Below are 18,211 nucleotides of genomic sequence, written 5' to 3' on the forward strand. Positions count from 1 at the left end.
TTCAACTGCACCAATTCAGCTCCGAGTCCACCGATCCAGCAGAACTCCAGGCGACCCTGGTCCTGACACACACTCTTAATTACTGCCTTAAATATAATAAAACTCAAACCCGATTGTTAAAATAAAGTCGCGTGGAAAACGGAAGGAAATTTGTGGACAAAGAGAAAAAAAACGGACGTAAAGCTGTCACCTGAATACTGATTGGTACTTTTTCATCTTTGATGTTGCAGGCTAGCCTTTACAGAGGAGGGTACAGTCGCTTCACTCCCTACTAAAAGAAAAGAAAAAAAGCGAGAAAAGACAGAGACATTTCCCCCCAACAAACAAACAAACAGACAAACTTAAGAAAAAAAAAAAAAACTCAAATCGAGCGATCACCTGGTCGTTGGTGGAGAGCTAAATCAAACTAAAAGCTTCCAGGTCCCCGTCCTGAGCCCCTCCCCCCTCTCAAGCTGATATTTCTACAACAACCTATTTGATGTCATCATCGGTCTGCTCTTGTTTTGTATTCATTTTGTGCTTTTGTTTTGTTTTTTTTGGAAAGTTTCTTTTTATGCACATGTGCATTATCTTGATTGCTGTATATGGGTGCTGTGTCACCATTAACCAATGTGAGCCTACTGCAGCACGCATGATGCATGCTCAGAGGTGTGTTACGCAGCCGCTGTCGTCTGACTAAGAATGCACTGGGGCATTTTATCACCATAATGTTAAAGGACAAACACAGCAGGAGTGATCAGGACGAGTCTGATCCTGGATCTGTCTCAGTCTGTTAATCCTCTCACCTTTATCTTCTATTTAACGCTCAGAAGTTAAAGCTCAGCCGGAGCGCTGACCAACATGCCTCGGTGATTCTTAGGTCAAAGACGGCGCGTTGCTCTGACTGCTTTTGTTTTTCCTTTAAACGTTTTGGAGTCCTACTGTTGTGCACTTGCAGTGGAGCCTTACGAGCTGTACGATGTGGTTTGACAGCATGCAGAGTAAAAGAGGTCATGAAGGTCAGATTTCTGTGTTGAACTCACGATGCTCATACTCCAGCTCCCTCCGTCTCCTGCAGGTCGATCCACGTTCACATGCAACTGTTCTGCAGCGGCGGTTATGTTTGGGGTGCGTTCAGGGACAAGAAGCGTGTAGAGCCGAGGGTAAAAACGGCGGGATGAGGTTAGCGACGATGTTTTTTAATACTTCACAGGAGCGATTGTGAAATGAATCCTGAGCCGCCTCAAATGAGTTTACTCCAAAGTGAACTTTCATTAAACAGTCACGTCTTTTTTTTGACTCAGTTCATAACGCAGGATTTTTGAGAATTTCTAGACTTATTGCATCATTACTGCGACTTTATGAGGCTCAAAATTATTGCAGAAGTAATCCAGTTTTAATAATTATTGCTGCGTCAGACTGTTGCTCTCACTCAGGCGTTTAACTTTAAAAGTTCAGTGTTTGTGTAGCTTTATTGTTAAGTTATCTATTGTTGCACACCTGACAATATAAAGTGCAGTCTCACTAAACATCACAACAAGTTGTAAAAAGGTTTAATGACATGTGGAGAAGCATGAACATATCAGCAAGTCAATAACTTATTAAGAATTTTAATGCAACTTTATATTCTTTGATACTGGGTGAATTTAATATGCAGCGTATACACACAGCAGTATCCAATCAAATCCATAACTAGGACAGAATTATTGTCAATTATCTGATTAGCTGATCGTTCTAAAGAAAAAGGGGGATAATTGGGAATTTGGACAAAATGCCCCAAAGTTACTTATTCCAGCGTTTTGCTGTTTATACAATATTATAAATCAAATTGAAAATATTCTGATGTGCTGATGATTAAATTGTTCAAGAAACTTTAGAGATAAATAGATAATTTACCAATTTGTCGATGTAAAACTGTAATGTTAGTGCTAAATCATAAATCACACCTGCTAAATTTAAGGCGCACTATAATTTTTTTAACCACATGTACGAACAGAACAGTCGCCCCCTGGAGGCGTGGATCACATGTTCATTATGCAGAAAAAAGATGCTCAGGATCATTTAAATCGATTGAATTCCCATCACGAACTGCTAAATCTGACATTTCACAGGCGTGTCACCGTCTGTTTCCCCCCCAAACGTAACCGCCAAACAGTCGCACGTGAACCGGACTTGCAGAAGACGACGGCTGCATATCCTCACTAATACACCACAGCAGACAAACTGTACTCAAGGAGCACCGACACACATCACGTCCACACCGACTCTCACACACTCGTCACAGATAACGACACAGCACCGAGGCGGGGTGAACCTGACAAGAGGGCTGTTCTGCTTTTTACGAGTCACCGGTCTCTTTTTTAAGCATTGCACAAAAATGTTTTACCTCAGGATAAGCTAACTGAAAACTCACAACAACAACAAAAAAAAAAACTAGAATACAGAGCTATTCACTCTCTCAGCAGGCAGGACAGTTTCATCTCTAACACAAACCAGCAGGTTGTTTTACTCTTTAGCAACACGGCTTTATACAAGAGCTTATTTTTGACTTTCTGTTGAAGCAGAGACCCGAAAGACAGGCAGATAAAAAACAAGACTGTACTGTTGTTTTCTTTATTAAAGCTACTGTATTATATATATGTAGACATATACTGTATAAAAAACATTTCAGCTGTATTCACACACACGCACACACACACACAAGTACAGTAGGATGTTATATAAAAGCACCCAGGAGTTAATGTGTGTAGAGTGCAGCCGTGCTCGCCTCCTCGTCGACATACAGCGGTCGCTTCTGTTACAACTTTGTGCTACGTGAGGTGAATTGAAAAAGAGGCTCTCTGTGTAGCTCCTGCTAGCTGTCGAGATTTGAGTGCAGCTATGGAAATACGACTCAAAGCTATTGCCAATAATATTTAATTTATATGTACTCACAAAAAGTTTCTGTGGTCTCAAAAGATACAAAAAAAAAGAAAAGAAATATATGTTTGTTGCACTTTATTTGTTCTTTTTTTTGTTTGTTTGTTTGTTTGGTTTTTTCAAAACTTTCCGAGATGTAACATATTTATAAAAAAGTATCATATAAAGCTAGTTATGTTTAGTCGAGATGTTAAAAATGATATAAGAGTAATGTTGTATATCAAAAAAACGAAAAAAAAAAAAACAGAAGAGAAAAGAAGATTAACTCATTTATCTCACGAGTCTTCAGAAAAATCTTTATGTGGGTTTAACAAAAAAAAAAATGTTGTTCTTCCTTTTATATGCTCGTACGTACGCAAACGTTTAGGGGGATTTTTTATATGAGTCGGTAAAACGAAACTTTGAATATTATTTTTACCATTTTCAAAAACAGGAGAAGCGGTTTGTGCGTTCGTAGGAGTTCCTCGTATGAACTCTGCAGCAGAGAACGTGTGTGGGTGTTCAGTGAGTGACCACGATGAGGAAGAAAGACTGGAATGAAATAGATTTTTGTTTTGTTTTCTGATCTGAATGTGTGTGTGTGTATATATAGATAGATATATATATACATCTATATATATATGCATTAGGATGTGTGTTTGTGTGTGAGGAGGAGGAGGAAGTGAGGGGCGGTTTTGCTAACACACTGTAGTTCGCAGTAAGCTAACAGTTTACATGACTTCACTCTGCGTCCCTGTAATCACATCACAGCAGCTGAACTCTGACCTCGAACGCATCGGGGGCGAGGGAAAATATTCATAACCTTTAATCATTCTCGTCTCATCTCATACGATGAAGGACTTCACGGCTCTCGGGAGCGTTATCTCATCTCCATTTCATCTCCTTAACTAGTTTCAGAGCACAGCGGGCGCACAAGTTGACGCTTTTCCGTACGTTATAAGTAATCGAGTGTGATGAATTCAACTGAAATTAATAAAACGTCACGCTGTGAGAAAATAAGACCCGGAAAGATCCAAATGTAGACAGTTTTTTTCTGTTTAGTGAGTAAATCTGGTGACACGGGTTTCATGGTGCGTTCAGGTGCACCTCGTAACCTCTCAAATCTACGTTTATTTCAGTCCATGGTGCATTCAAGAGCACCTGGTAAACTCAAATCTATACTTAAACGGCCACAAAGGTTGTTTTAAACTTATTTTTCTTACATACATCTATCATAACTTACTCTGTCTTAACAACAGCTTTTTAATAATTAAATGCAAAAATCTGTCCTAAAATATAATCTATTTCTTTTCCTGCGTTGGCAGATTTAAAAATTCTCTAAAAAATAAATCAAAATGCCCCAAGTTTCTTGTACAACAGGTCCAAAGTACCTCTGATAACTTTCAAGCTCTTCTACAGCAATTCTTTTTAAAAAGTAACTGAAAACTTAAATCATAGCAATGTGCTTAATTAAAGTCTGTAAAATAAATAATCTACAGATAAACTCGACGGCGTCATTAACTCCGTTTCAGACTAAAAAACAACATCTGTCACTGATTATCTACGGCGTACAAAGTGGACCAGGATATCTGACATTATAAATAATCATTCGACTGATTAAAGCATGAATAAAAATGAGTCAAATTAAAGAAAATGTAAAAGGTAAATAATCAGTTAATCATTGAAGTTATCAAACAATTGTTATTGTATCTATTAGAACACCACGACTGATCATTTCTTTTGCTGTTAAATTAACCTCATGTAAGAATATATCACATTTCTAAGAGATGTCTCATATCTTGTTGGTAAACAGACAAAAAACTCTATTTATTCTTCAATTCAAAGTCTAAAATAAGACAGAAACATCTGGTGAGAGGCACCACGGAGCGATCGCACCATCAACCTCATGAAAACAGAAAAAGAGGCCCTCTGAGGCAGATTTGGCACAAATAGCTTAAATTATTTTGCTTTCTAAATCAAATCCAACTTTAGATTCCTAATAGTTCCTCTGAATGACACACGAGTCGTACCGTTCTGCTCGATCTTGAGGTTCCTTAAAGCGACAGCAGACTTTAACCTAACAAACCTGCTAATTAATGTTCCCAAAGTAACAAACGTCTGCCGTCGTGCACCCGGATGGTTGCGGACCTCCTGGTCAACAAAAACAGTATTAAAATAAAGATATATCTCACCACGAGGCTCCTCTGCAGACTCACACCTCCTTATATTTCCTCCTCATCACCATGACGATCGTTTCCTCCTGCTGTCATGTCATCACAGGGTCGTGTTGAGTGTCGTCATCAGTCTGCACGGGTCCGTCTACAGTTTACAGAAAAAATAAAGTTCCTATAAGCATTGTTTAACTGTTTCAGTGTCAGCTTATCAAGGCTTAAATGTAAAAGACATAACATGTAAATAACTCTGGTAGTCAGTATCGTAGAGGTCTGAGCCGTTTACTTACGCTTACAGTCAGTCGAACGTAATTTAAATGTGAATTTATAGAAGAGACACTTTGATATTTTTGCGTTGAGTTTGCTTTCGTTGTATTCCATAACCAGCTTAATATGCAACCAGACCTCTATTTGATTCCAAACTTATTAATACTTATAAATATTGAGATATGTTTACATGGAAAAAAAACACTCTTTATCCATCATTTATATTTAATACAAGTATCCACGTAAAGCCCTGATAAGCTGGCAGGTGCATTTATTAATCCACTTAAAAAAAAAAAAAAAAAAAAAATACAGATTTGTACAAAAAGAGAACCAAGCAAAAAAGTTACAGTACCTGTAAATACATTTAAATGTATATACACACACACTATATCGCAAATTCTCTGAGTAACTGTTTTATATGTATTCCTATATGAAGTGGGGTTATCTGTGTATTTTCAATTCAGCTGAACTTGTTCTTGAATTGTATGTACTTTCTATCATGAGAATATATTGTCTGACAGGTGTAAAGTACTTTTTTCTTCATGGATTAATTTCATTAGGTAAAAAAGTATAATATTATGACTCGTTTTCTTTCTTCATGAATTACTTTTTGTTGTCAACATGTGACATATAAGTAACCTCTGATTGTTTTTTGAGTGTCAGAATAAAAGCAGTTATAAGAACATTATGTCTGCCTTCACACATGGATGTTGTTGCTGTCAACAAAAGGTTGTTTTGTTTTTTGGGATTTTATTATTTATTGTATATGTGCACATTAACTGTTTCTTTACGATATTTACTCCCAGTGGTGAACTATTTTATATGGAGGCCAGAAAGTTCAGTGCAAGGCGGCTTACAACAGAAATTAACAAATGTAGAAAACATCTTTTCCACCTCACAATTGGGAAGAAGAAGTGCAAATTTAAAAATATCCGCTCGCTGTAAATGCTATCGGAAGTATTGGCTACACGTTGAGCAACAGCATTTTACTAAAAACAGATGAGTTCCTTAGTTTTCCTCCCAGAAACACTGTGTTGATATCGTTACAACAACAGTGTTGACATTATGTTAGCGATGGCTACCAAAGTTAGCCTGCTAACAAGCTAGCCCCGGCCCAACCTATCGCAGCTGGTAGGCGTACGTGAGATGCTCTTGACTTTTATTGTAATAAATTAGCAAAATAACTCACAAGGAAGGAGATATTTTTACACCTAATTTCTTTGGTTAACAGAAAAATACAACAACACATCGTCTGCATACAGGTTTATCTTTTTTAAATGAACTAACAAGAGATTAAGTCATCAAACGCTCCATGAAGTTTTGGAGTTACTTTCAGATTCTGTTCATTTATTACAACTACACCTGTAAGAATGGAGACAATACCAAACTACATAGCCAGCAAGATAGATAACTCTGAAAAACAGCGATTTGCGTCAATCAGATTCAAAGAAATCACACTGGCGATATTGATGGATACGTCACTCAAAACCATTTCGTTAGAGACTCAAGTCCAAACAGAAAGACGCTAACGTCGAACACAACAACTACAATGGCACTCAGGAGAGCGCATACCTCCGCCAAGGCCCAACAGATATCAGCTACCAAGATATGCTTGATTTTTTAGAATCAAGATCCCTGAGAAACTATGAAAACTATGAAAACTGCCAAAAACGTCTCACAATGTTAAAGGATCCGGATTAGCACCAATAGATGATGGCGGGTCTTTTCTGGTCCGAGATTCATCCTCCATTTAAGTTCTCTAGAAATCTGATATTGACATTTGAAAGCTGTGAGAGAAACAAGCTGAAGCCCATTCACTAACTTTGTTTGAGGAAGGCAGCAGAAATCCAAAGAAACGCACTCCTGCACTTCGCTATCTGCACGGCTCGATATCTCTAAGGTCCACGTAGACAAAAGCGTCTTTCTGTAATCTGGGTGAACCGACGCTATAGTGGGCCAAAGTTTTAATTGCCAAACATAGACTTGTTTAAACAAACTATGAGTGAAAGAAGCGCTGCTCCAACACCTGAGCTAACCCTCCCCTGATTCCTTCACGTCCGTGGGTGATTAATATATTTGTCTCTGCAGCCCTTTCAGTTCTAGGCTGCCTGTCAGTGAGGACTATATGTAGCTCCAGCGCTATTGTGCTCCCTCCCCGCTGAGCTATAAGCCTGCGTGTGGATATTTTTGTATGGTGGGTCCCCAGCGAGCGCTCAGTAAATCTGAGGTATAGGATGGATAGGGGAGGTGTTGAGGCTCGGGCCAACTCCTCAGATACAAAGGAGAGGCAGGGTGGATGCTGATTGAGCACGCCACTTGTTTGACTGTTTGTCTCCCTGGATTGGAAGTGGGTTGGGGAGTGGGGGTAACGCACTACAAAGGCGTTTTCCAAATTAAAGCCTCGTCTTCTTTCATTTCCGTATATTTTTTGTCAGAGGCTCCGCGGAGCTGCTGAAGATCGCTCCGAATTAGCGAGCATCTGTCATGACGAGGGTCCTGGGACACTCGACTCGCCCTCCCCCGCCAAACACCCACACAAACCCGCCCTCCCTTCTCAGCTTCCATCCAGCCCCATTACACTAAGACTTTTCACTTTGCACTGCCAAAGTGCCGATCTCCACTTGTATGATTACAGCACGCTCTGATCTTTATTCTGGGGAGAGCAGTAGCACTAGTTTTGGCAGGCGCAAGGCCGCTGCTCCCGCTTCTTTTATGCCACATTACAAGAGCGGAGATGAAAAGTGAATGAAGCTGTTGTCTCTCCACCCTCAAACTTTTTTTTTCCAGCCGAGTTTTGAGCGCTTGTTTCCTTTTCCGTGTCTTAGCATTTCATCGGGAACTTTTTTCCTTCCCCCTCCCCGTAACAGTACATTACATAAATGTGAGAAAGTGTTGCGGCGTTAGGACTTTAGAGGGAGTGTGTGTTGTTTATTCCATACATTATCTCATATGTTTGCTCATATTGTTTTCAAAGAAGCCTATACTCCTAGAAAAACTTGTTCAGAATAGGAAATAAACTTGCACTGAGCTGCTCCACATTGACTTTTCATAGCACCTCTCATTATGTATGCCTGTCAAAAAAAAACAAACACATAACCTTCTGCATATTTACCCGTCTCCCCACTTTTCTCCCCTGTTTCCAGTAAATACAAAAGGAAGAGCTGTACTCAGTATTGATGGACATCACAGATGAAAACAACGAAGGGAGGAGAACTAGCTTTAAGAAAATAACACAAGAAGAAGAAGAAGAAGAAGACGAGAAGGAGTCCCTCTACTGAGGCTGGCGAGGGAAGACAGGAGGCGTACAAAGTGGCGCCGCGGCAGCGGTGTCAAACCAGCCACAAACTTGACAGACGGAGTGAGCCAGTTTCCACCAGGGACCACCTTTTTGCCGGGTAGAAAAAGACAGAGAGAGAAAGAAAAGTGTCCCGTTATTATAAAACATTTTATTTTTCTATACTTTTGTGATTTACAATGGTAAAAAGTGTGTATAAAGCAGTATATATGTACAAATCTGTTTTTATGTTTTTTGGTAAGGGAGATGAACAGTTGGCCCTTGATGCTGATTCTGTGGTATGCAGGAAGGAGGAGGGAGGACCCCCAACCCCCCCTCCTCTCTCTATGGCACACTGCTCTGTCGCCGAGGTCGTGTAAACAAAAACATAAACAGAAAGGTGGCAGGGAGCGCTCGGCATCCAGGCAGAAGCACTTTCTACGCTGTACTTCCTGTGGGTGGAGTCAAAGGTCAGCCTCCTGGTCTCACTGCTCCGCCTTCTTCCTTCCAACCTCCCCGACCTCCTTCCTTAAAACTTCGCTCCTTCCTTTTTTCCGGGCCGGTGATGTCGCTCCTTCCTCCTTGTTGCGGTGTCACTGACCGGCAGCGCCTCCTGTTAGCAGCGTCCCCCGTGGATACTGTCGTGATGTCACTTTCTCCTGGCAGCACCATTGGGCATCCCCGCCCTCCCCAATGGGCAGTGTCACTGGTTTACAGCGTTGGGGAGTGGGGGGGTGAGCCACGGCGGGACGGTGAGACGGTATAAAGCCGAGCCTCCCCGGTCTGCCCCTCTCCACGCCCCAGCAGAGGTCAATGACTGAGGACTAGTTAAAGAAAATGGCGCAGAAGTCGCCGACTTTACTCACCTGCCAGACTCCGAGCCCAAGCCTTTGTGTCACTCTGCACCGACGGACAAACTATCAGACCGACGCGATAACGAAGGTGCGTTACTACCAAGGATGCACGTTTCCACCTGACGAGAATAACTCATCAACGTCCATGTAACAAATTGAATTATAATCGAATAATCCCATTGTACTACATCAGCAGGTGCATAACCAAAACACAAGCCTGAGGCATATAGACTATGTCGCTAGATAAAACATTATAGAAATACAGTAGTGCCCATCCAACGGTAACAAGGAACGAGGGCTAAAAATATGTCGATTTCTTTTGTCAATGTATTCTGAGAATATTTATTTGTGTGTTTTTCCGTTTCGTTTATTTTTTGCAGCACTGAAAACTTTTAAAGAGAAAAAAGAAGTTTTACTTTTTGGTGGAAGCGAAACCTTAATTCTTTATATCAGGAGAGTCACTGTAAACGTGTTTAAACAAGAATGTTGGTTCAGTTCTTTGAATGTACATTAATGTCTAGGGTGTCCAATAAGTATGTATTCTTTTTTCTGTATATAAATATATATACATATCTATTATATGGGCTGTGGTGATGTCAGGGAGTAGAGGGGGTGGGCAGGAAAGCCTCTGGCCCCCGAACATAGATATCAGACCCCCCCACCCCTCCAACTAAATATGTCCCTGATATTTACTGTAACATGTGATCATGTGTTATATGATTGAAAGTGTGATGGTGATAGTGTGAACTGATCTCCCCTGAAAAACCCCCTTTTACAGACACACACACAAACACACACACACACACACACGCACACACACGCTACACTTCTGCCCCATCAAATGCAAAAACATCACATCCTACTTTTAGCCGACAAACACTTCAGGAAAAAGAAAATCACAACTGCAGTAAATCTTCGGCCCCTCTTTCACTGGAGCCGGGAAGACTCGCTAATTAGCGCAAGGTGTTGTGGTTGTCAGATACAAAGTTTATGAATATTGATTTTTCTTTTCTTACTTGAACCAAAGTATGATTTGAACACACACGGTCTCAGTGCTCTTTGATCAGGAGACAGCGAGACTCTGTGATGACGGCGGTGCCCGGATGTGTATTGACGTGACCCAGATTTCATTCGCTCATCACCGCTGAGGAAGAGCTCGCTGTTCTGCTAATGTAAGGAGCCGCCGCTGACGAGGCCCCGGCTCGCAGCTTCCTGCAGCAGCCCCTCGGTTTATGAACTGCTGTTCTCATGCTGACCCTGGTGGGCGGGCGGTTTTATTGCATATTGGAAGTAACCTGCTGGCCCTGAGAAGAAACTTTTTCATCAGCGGCGAGCAGGTTCGGGTGAAGCACAACTTTGTTTGAGAGTTCAGGGTACACTACTTAGCTTGTAGTGGTTTTGTGTGAATTGATCCAAGAGGGAAACACTCGGTTAAAGCTCCTGACTTCCTGTACAAAACTACAGTGTGTACTGTTAATATCCTGTACAGTAAATCTCACCTCACACTTCTTGATTAACTTCATCTTATTTCAGGTTTAAAAAAAAAAAAAAATCTTGTTCTGAATCAGGGCTCCTACCCACGCGACCTCTGTTCATCTGTAGACAGCTTCTCATATATTACAAAGAGTATCTATATCATGGCAACTAACTGTTGTGAAGTCTAATTGGGGTAAAGTCGGTCATTTGTTCTCCCATGCAGCGATCATATGCAGGCTTAGCATTTTTATACCTGTAGGTTTGTTTCTGAGAGTCACATGATTCACCTGGCCTACTTACAGACTTGTGGCGGGTCAGAGACGACTCAGGAGCAGGCTGGAGTTTTACTTTGACGGGAACTTCCTGGGAGGCAGAGCTGCTCTGGAGTCAGCCGAGCGGTCGAGTTTGACGGACGGAGACGAAAAACCGCAGTTTAGTTTGTTTGTTTTTCTCCATTTTAACGTTTGGTCACATGATCTGAGTTTTTCGTCCACTGACTGATCTATGCACTTTGCAACAAAAACAAATATGATGTCACATGTGAGAGGCACATTTTTGGAAGACACCACTGTTACCTATTTATTCTTATTAGCTAGTAGTTCATTACATCTGAGGCAATAAGGCTGGTGCTGTTCTTTATTTTCTCTTCTCGCCGTCAAATCACACGAAAAAGACCAAAACGAGCAACGTGTTTGTCCTTCTGTCAATACTTTCTGACTTCCTGTCTGTAGCCGACTGGTTCCCACTGAACGTGTAAATTTGTATAAAGGCTCAAAAAAACAGTTTTTAGACAACAATGGAGCTGTGTGGTACAGATATCAGTCTCTTTAGTGTGATTATTAGCTAGTGAAGTATTATTTATCAGTAGTAAGTGTAGTAAGTGTTTTTAGGTGTCGTACTAAAAAGGTAGCTTGAAGCTCATTTTCACATGCAGCTCACAGTTAACACTGAACATGTAAGACAAGTCACTTCCTGTTTTGAAAGTCATATTTCTTTGTTTCTTTAACATTTACGAAAATATTATATTTCCTGTAATATGTGTTGTGAACAAGAGCAAAAGAAAAAAACAGCTTCTTGACTTTAAGATACTCGAGTGTCTTGGTGTAGCCACATGTTTTTGGGGGTTGAAGCCCCGTTAGCTTCCCGTTAGCTCCCCGTTAGCTCCTGTTCTGTTAGGTTTCCTTGTGTTTTTTAGGGATGCACGGCATTAAACGATACGTAGAGCCGATAATTACCTGCTTCTCATGGTAGATACCGATTACAGTAACAGTATCCTGTGTGTTACTGAAGCGCCCTCTAGTGGAACTCAGAGGAATCCCACAATCCCACTTTATCAGGATCCAAGCAGTGCAAGCATGCTAACAGTAGCCGTAAACAGAGCCAATGAGCTAAACAGACTATGCTAACGCTACTGTATGCTAACGTCGGTGGGACTTTGAAAGCCTAAAAATTTAAGGTGCTAGTTTTGAGAAACACTTTAATAGCTGACCGATAATTTCACATTTTTGTATTTGTAAAATAAAAAACAAAAAAAAACGCCTGACCTTCTTCAGACTCACCTGAGGCTACAGACGGCTAAAAGACGTAGTGACCAGAGATGGAAGACTTTTATCCTCCTCTGTGGGAACATGTGGAGCAAACTGCAGTCGTGTAACTGTAAAAAAATAACAAAAAAAGTTTACATGTTTGGATCTGTAGTCTCTGCTGCAACATCGGCGTGCGATGCTTCTTCTTCTGCTTCGTGTTTCAGGCTGTATCAGAGTGTGCAGACGCTTGGCTTCGTATTATTGGCTTTATTTATCGGCCTTCATCTCACCAATAATGTAAACTGATAACTTATTGGTCTGATATGAATCGTGCATCCCTAAAATTACTTTTTGTGTTTTCTTCCCTTTGCTGGGAAGACGAGATAATCGGTTAAAAATGCACCTGAGATTTTATTGCCTTAGAGTTTTCCGTGTCGACCTGTTTCACGTCTCGCGTTATTCCTTTGACTCATCGTTGTATATGAAGAATATTTATTATCTGAATTTTACCTTATCGAACTCGTTAGTCTGGCTGGTCTTCCATGTTAGTAGCCTTACTAGCATCAGTGGTTATTGATTTAAAAACATCATTTGGTTTTATTCCTGTGGTCTTCTGTGGTAACTGCGGTCTTCCGTCTCCGCTCGGCTTGAACTCGACAACAAGATTTGATTTCCTGCGTCCGGAGACGTCCTGCCTGAAACAAAAATGTCCGTCTTTAAACTCCAGCCTGCGCCTCAGCAGCGGGATGAAGCGGGGGGCCGGGGTTAGAGCGACCCTCCCTTCCTTCCTTCAGATGCCTTCAGTATAATGAACTGGTCCTGATCTTCCTGAGCACAACTGCTTGAGCTGTGACACTAGCAGGATGTCCCCTCTGAGAGCCCCCCCGCCTCCACCCCCTGACCCCCCGACACACCCTCCTCCCGCCACCCCCACTTCCTCCCCCCTCATAGCCTTCTAGTATGTGAGTCGACTGGCCCCTTTTGTATTCCTGGTGTTCTGTACATAATAACCCTCACCCCTCTCCTCACCCCTCCTCCCCCAGCTGTCCTTTCAGGGGGAAAAAAGAAAAAGAAGAAAAAAAACAAACAAACAAAAAAAAAAAACTACATCCTCTGACTCCCCGAAATCTTGTATTTTGTTCTAATAATGACAAAATTTATTTATAAGGATTTTTTAAAATCTATCTCTTTCTCCTTTTTGTAAATGTTCCAGTTAAATAAAGTTTAAAAATGTTAAAAAATTAAATGGATATATTGAAAGGTTAAAAAAATGTCTCTAGAAGTCCCCGCCCCCTCCTCTGGCTCTGTACTCTGAACTTTGTGTTTTTGTTTTTTCTCTTTCTGTATGCTTCTCTTTACGTGCTTCAGATGAAGAGTTCTATTTATTATGACATTAACGTTATTATAATTATGACTAATTATTAATATTATCATCATCCTCATCATCCTCATTATTATCATTAATAAACTTGTCTACTTCAGCCTCGGTGTCTGTGCGCTGTTTTGTGGTGACTGATGAGTTTCTGCGTGCTCGGGGGCGAACTGGGACCGCTGGTAAGACTACAAATCCCACGACGCAACATCGCCTGCAACACCGTACGAGATGAGCCAGGTGGAACAGGGAGGGGTGACGCTCCCAGACCCATTTGTCTTATGCCGAAACCCCTCCGGGTTTACAAGATGGAGAGCACCTGTCTGTCGCAGAGGCCGCCATTTACCTAAGCGGAGCGAAGACAAACTCTGCGAGAGGAAAAATACAGACGCACGCCTTCAGGGGGGACGGAGGCGCCGCGAAAACACACAAATGTAAATACCTCAAAAGATCAGTGCCTCTCCATCACTGTTGACTTTGTTTAATCCTTTGAGCCTCTACAAACAATGGGAAATGGGATTTTTTTTTTTTTTTGTCGCAGCCCCCCAAAAAAGAAAGATGGAAAGAAAAATTGACAATCCAGAAAACACTGTTGTTATTTGTGTCACTGCGACGGCACATCAAAATGTGCTCAGCGTTCTGTGAGGAAGGTGAATGTTCGACACATCCGGCTCAGATTCTCAGAGTGTCTTTCACCCGCGAGGCCTCAACTGGAACCCATTTAGATCAGACTTTCAGTTCTGGACTAATGGAAGATATGTGGCAGGAAGAATGAAATAAAACTTACTTATTATTAAATAAAAATAAGAATTTGCGAGAAAATAAATCTCACAGAAGCAAAAACAAAGTCAGCAGTGACGAAAGAACTGCGTATTTGCATTTATTTGCTCTTTTCCTTTTTAGATAGCACGTCCTTCTGTTTACAGTTGACTCTGCAGCGTCCCCGATCAGCCGGAGACACACTGTATGATTTAAGCCCGTTTTGGATCCGTACAGAAGGAGCGAGGAACGATTATCTGCTCCTGACGGTCGTCTGATGGTCGTCTGATGGTCGGAGGACTGAAATGTTGGTCGGTCGTCGCTGCCTCTTCATGATGCCACTTCCTGCGGGCGCAGTGAGAAGAAAAATAAAGTCGGGGAATCGACTCGTTGCTCTGGTTTAACATCCTTCCATGGAGCGCAGCTGAACCAGAACCGCGACCCGATTCCCCGACATCAGCGTCTTTATTTTCTCATTGCGCCTGCGCGAGGTTGAAACATGGACAAGCCCGACTGACCACGGCCCCCGAGCCATCTTTGACTCCATATTTTTACACCGGCGCCTCTTTTTCTTGGATGTTTCAGCACACAGGATTAAACAGGTTATCAAGAAAGCTAATGCCGGGTCCAACGGGCCCTGCGGACCGTACTCATTCCTAAAATCACACAGTAGAAGCAACGTTTTGGCAGAAGTCCTGGTCACTCCCCTAAAACGTCCCCGACTGGACTTTGTAAGATTGAAGTTTATAAAGTTTAAGTATTGATCATTTATGTCGTCTTTGCTATGATTGGTTGTTTTGTTATGATCGTAGCTTTGCTGTGTAAAGCTCAGACAGTTCAGGCTTTAACGTGAGATCTGTCGCGGATCAGAGTTCAGAACCACCTGGTTTACATCTGGTACCCAGTACCATTTCTATTTCTAAACACTGTGTACCTAAAGAACCTGAATCCTGCCAGGTATTTCTAGTTTCTTTACTTTGACACGACTCTGACTGATAATGAAGGTAATAAATGTATACAAATCATTTTGATATCCAATCAGTTGTTGTCAAACACGTTCTGGTTCCAGCTTCTTGAGAGTCGTTTGGGTTTTGGGCTCTTGGTCACTTTGGGTTCTGGGAAACCTTCTCTGTCTGACACCACACATGGCTTCATCGCCTCCTTTCCTTTTTCTTACCGTCCTTTACTCCCTTTATTATCTTTAATCTCTTTTTCTGTCCTTCATTCCATTGATGTGATATCATCTTCTAATCGTCCTTTATTATTTTATTCACTGATTTATTCTTCTCTCTTCCTTTCTCTGTGATTTTGGAGGTTTATGTCTTTTATCACTCTTACATGAAACATTGCCTTTTTTTTTCTTTTCACATTTTCTTTTCTGCCGTCTCATTTTAACCTTGAGTGTTTATTCTGTCACATCACTGAGTTTCCTGCTTTTGTCTGATTGTCGAAGCTCTTCTGTAAAGGTGCTACACAAATAAAGTTTATTATTATGAAATATGATGATGTCACAATGGGCTCTAACTGACAAAGACTATGTACATTTCTCATGTCAATAAACACTTCACTCTTATCAAGTGTTCGCTAATTTAATGTTTCCATTTGAAACATGAGAACATTTCCTGCTCCTGTGTAGAACCACGAAAAGTAGACAAGAGACAAACATAAAAAAGCATGAAATATTGTTTTTATTATTGTTATTTAATCAGCATCAGCCATGAGAGTCATGTAACTATCAGTTATCATATCAGCTGTAAACAAATCCATACCGTGCCTCCCTGAAACACAACATAATCTTTTTTAGAATTTGTATATATCTTCACATTTATTGGAACACATCTATAACGCAGCTGATTGTGCATTATTTTACATTATTTAGTAGATATATAGTAGTAGAGAGTGGTCCAAGTATTTATTCTCTGAAAAACTAAATTGATTTCTTCCTTGCAGACATCTGAAGCAGCTGCCTGTAATAAATAATTAAATTAAAGCTATTAATTGCGCGTACATTAAGCTTAATACAGTACGTGTAATGTCCTTTAATTCCCACTGGGTGGCACCATCTCTCTGCCTGCCTCGGCTCTCCTGGAGGCCTCACCGGTTGCAGGATTCATCCAGCAGCAGCATGTTTTCAGCTCCGGCTCGGCGTTAACTCGACTGTGTGATCTTCCCCTCGCAGCCTCGGCGTCTCTCAGACACCTGATCCACCTCCGGAGTGAAATATTATCTCCTCTCTTTTATTCATACATGTAACGGTTGATTAAGGTCAAATGGGGATCTAAAATATGATAAAAGCATCTGTTGGGCTCGAATAGAATCTGTCACCCCAACCACAGCAATTGACCATAATCACACAATTATGAAGCGATGAGACACTTTGGCTTTATGGGGAGGGTGCTTTGCTAAAATGGCCCACGTAAAACCCCATCTGTACAAATGGGCCTTGGATTTGAGCCAAAGCAGGGGCTAAAAGACCCGATATATCAAGTCACGGCACATCTAGCAGAGGGGGGGGGGGGGAGCGCGAGCGGGCTGACAAAACGGCAAGTCTGTTGGTGTCAAAGAAAAAACACGGCGCGGATATTTGTGGGGCCGCTATCAATTTTGTAGGTACAGGATTCCCTCGTGTAATTTTGGTGGCAAATGAAATTAACAAAGATGATTCATGAGCCGAACGACGGCTGAAGCCAAAGCAGCTGATAACACAGTCCGCTCTTCAGTTTGTTCAAGTATTTATATGACACTAATTAATCTCGGCTGTCACCAGAGAGCTGCTGAGGAGGGTTTTTATTCATTTATTTATTTATTTTTACTGCTACTGTTTGTGTATATCCTGCAGAGTATCAGTGGATATAACGTGTGTGTAAGTGTGTACACTCAAAACTGACAATATATCAGATGGCTGTTTATTTATAATATATTGTTTTATGTAAATGCTTCTTATGTCTCATATCTTTTCTGTATTTTTGAGTTATTTTAAAGGGATATTCCGGTGTAAGTTTAATCCATGGTCTAAATCACTGTGAAACTGTGTTAGACTCCCTCTGGAGAGATCAAGTTAGCAGACCGCTAATTTACGGAGTTTTATCAACCTCAGAAACGACCGCACGACAACAATACACTGCAGTTAATGGATCCAAATATAAACCGCCACCAAAAAGCCACAAATAATGCTCAGAACAGCACCAAACTTCAGCAACAGTACAAACAGGGTCTCAGCACATAGTCCGGGGCATCTAACCTCCGCTAGCTTAGCTGGATTTCTACTGAACAGCTGACTAAATTTACCACTATTCTGCAGCAGCTTCCTGTTGACGGGAAGTCCCGACGAGTCGATTACCGAGTGCAGTAGAGTTCCGCGGCTCATGGATGAAAATGTATGATTATGACTCCATGGAAAAGCAATCACAGTTCATATGTGTCTTACCTGCCAGTTTATAACAGTTATTATCGAGAGCGGACAGGGAAAAGAACGGAATTGAGCATTTCTAACCGCACTCGGTAATCGTCGCGTCGGGACTTCCCCGACCCGGAAGCTGATGGAGGAGAGTTGAAGTCTGTTTTTAGCTTCACAATAGAAATCCAGCTAAGCTAGCGGAGGTTAGATGCCCCGGACTATGTGCTGAGACCCTATT

At 41.4% G+C, this 18,211-nt stretch overlaps 1 protein-coding gene and 1 long non-coding RNA gene across 15 annotated transcripts in view; one reads left to right on the forward strand and one right to left on the reverse strand.

Moving 5' to 3' along the window:
* Positions 1-13,926, forward strand: part of LOC115575099 (RNA binding protein fox-1 homolog 3-like) — a 437,664-nt gene extending 423,738 nt beyond the window's left edge. For 9 of the 10 annotated variants that reach the window (XM_030406944.1, XM_030406945.1, XM_030406953.1 and 6 more), the window contains one exon: positions 231-6,003. In XM_030406944.1, coding sequence (XP_030262804.1) covers positions 231-275 — 45 coding nt within the window. In that variant the 3' untranslated portion in view covers positions 276-6,003. Of the gene's footprint in view, positions 1-230; positions 6,004-8,458 lie in introns of those variants that run through there. The other variant, XM_030406952.1, reaches the window with a different exon arrangement.
* Positions 1-18,211, reverse strand: part of LOC115575100 (uncharacterized) — a 116,217-nt gene that overhangs the window by 6,169 nt on the left and 91,837 nt on the right. For 3 of the 5 annotated variants that reach the window (XR_003982632.1, XR_003982633.1, XR_003982634.1), the window contains exon 3: positions 5,070-5,196. This is a non-coding gene — a long non-coding RNA (uncharacterized LOC115575100). Of the gene's footprint in view, positions 1-3,211; positions 5,197-18,211 lie in introns of those variants that run through there. The other 2 variants (XR_003982631.1, XR_003982630.1) reach the window with 1 other exon arrangement.

This window comes from Sparus aurata, chromosome 23, assembly GCF_900880675.1.
Source record: "Sparus aurata chromosome 23, fSpaAur1.1, whole genome shotgun sequence".
NCBI classification, from domain to species: domain Eukaryota; kingdom Metazoa; phylum Chordata; class Actinopteri; order Spariformes; family Sparidae; genus Sparus; species Sparus aurata.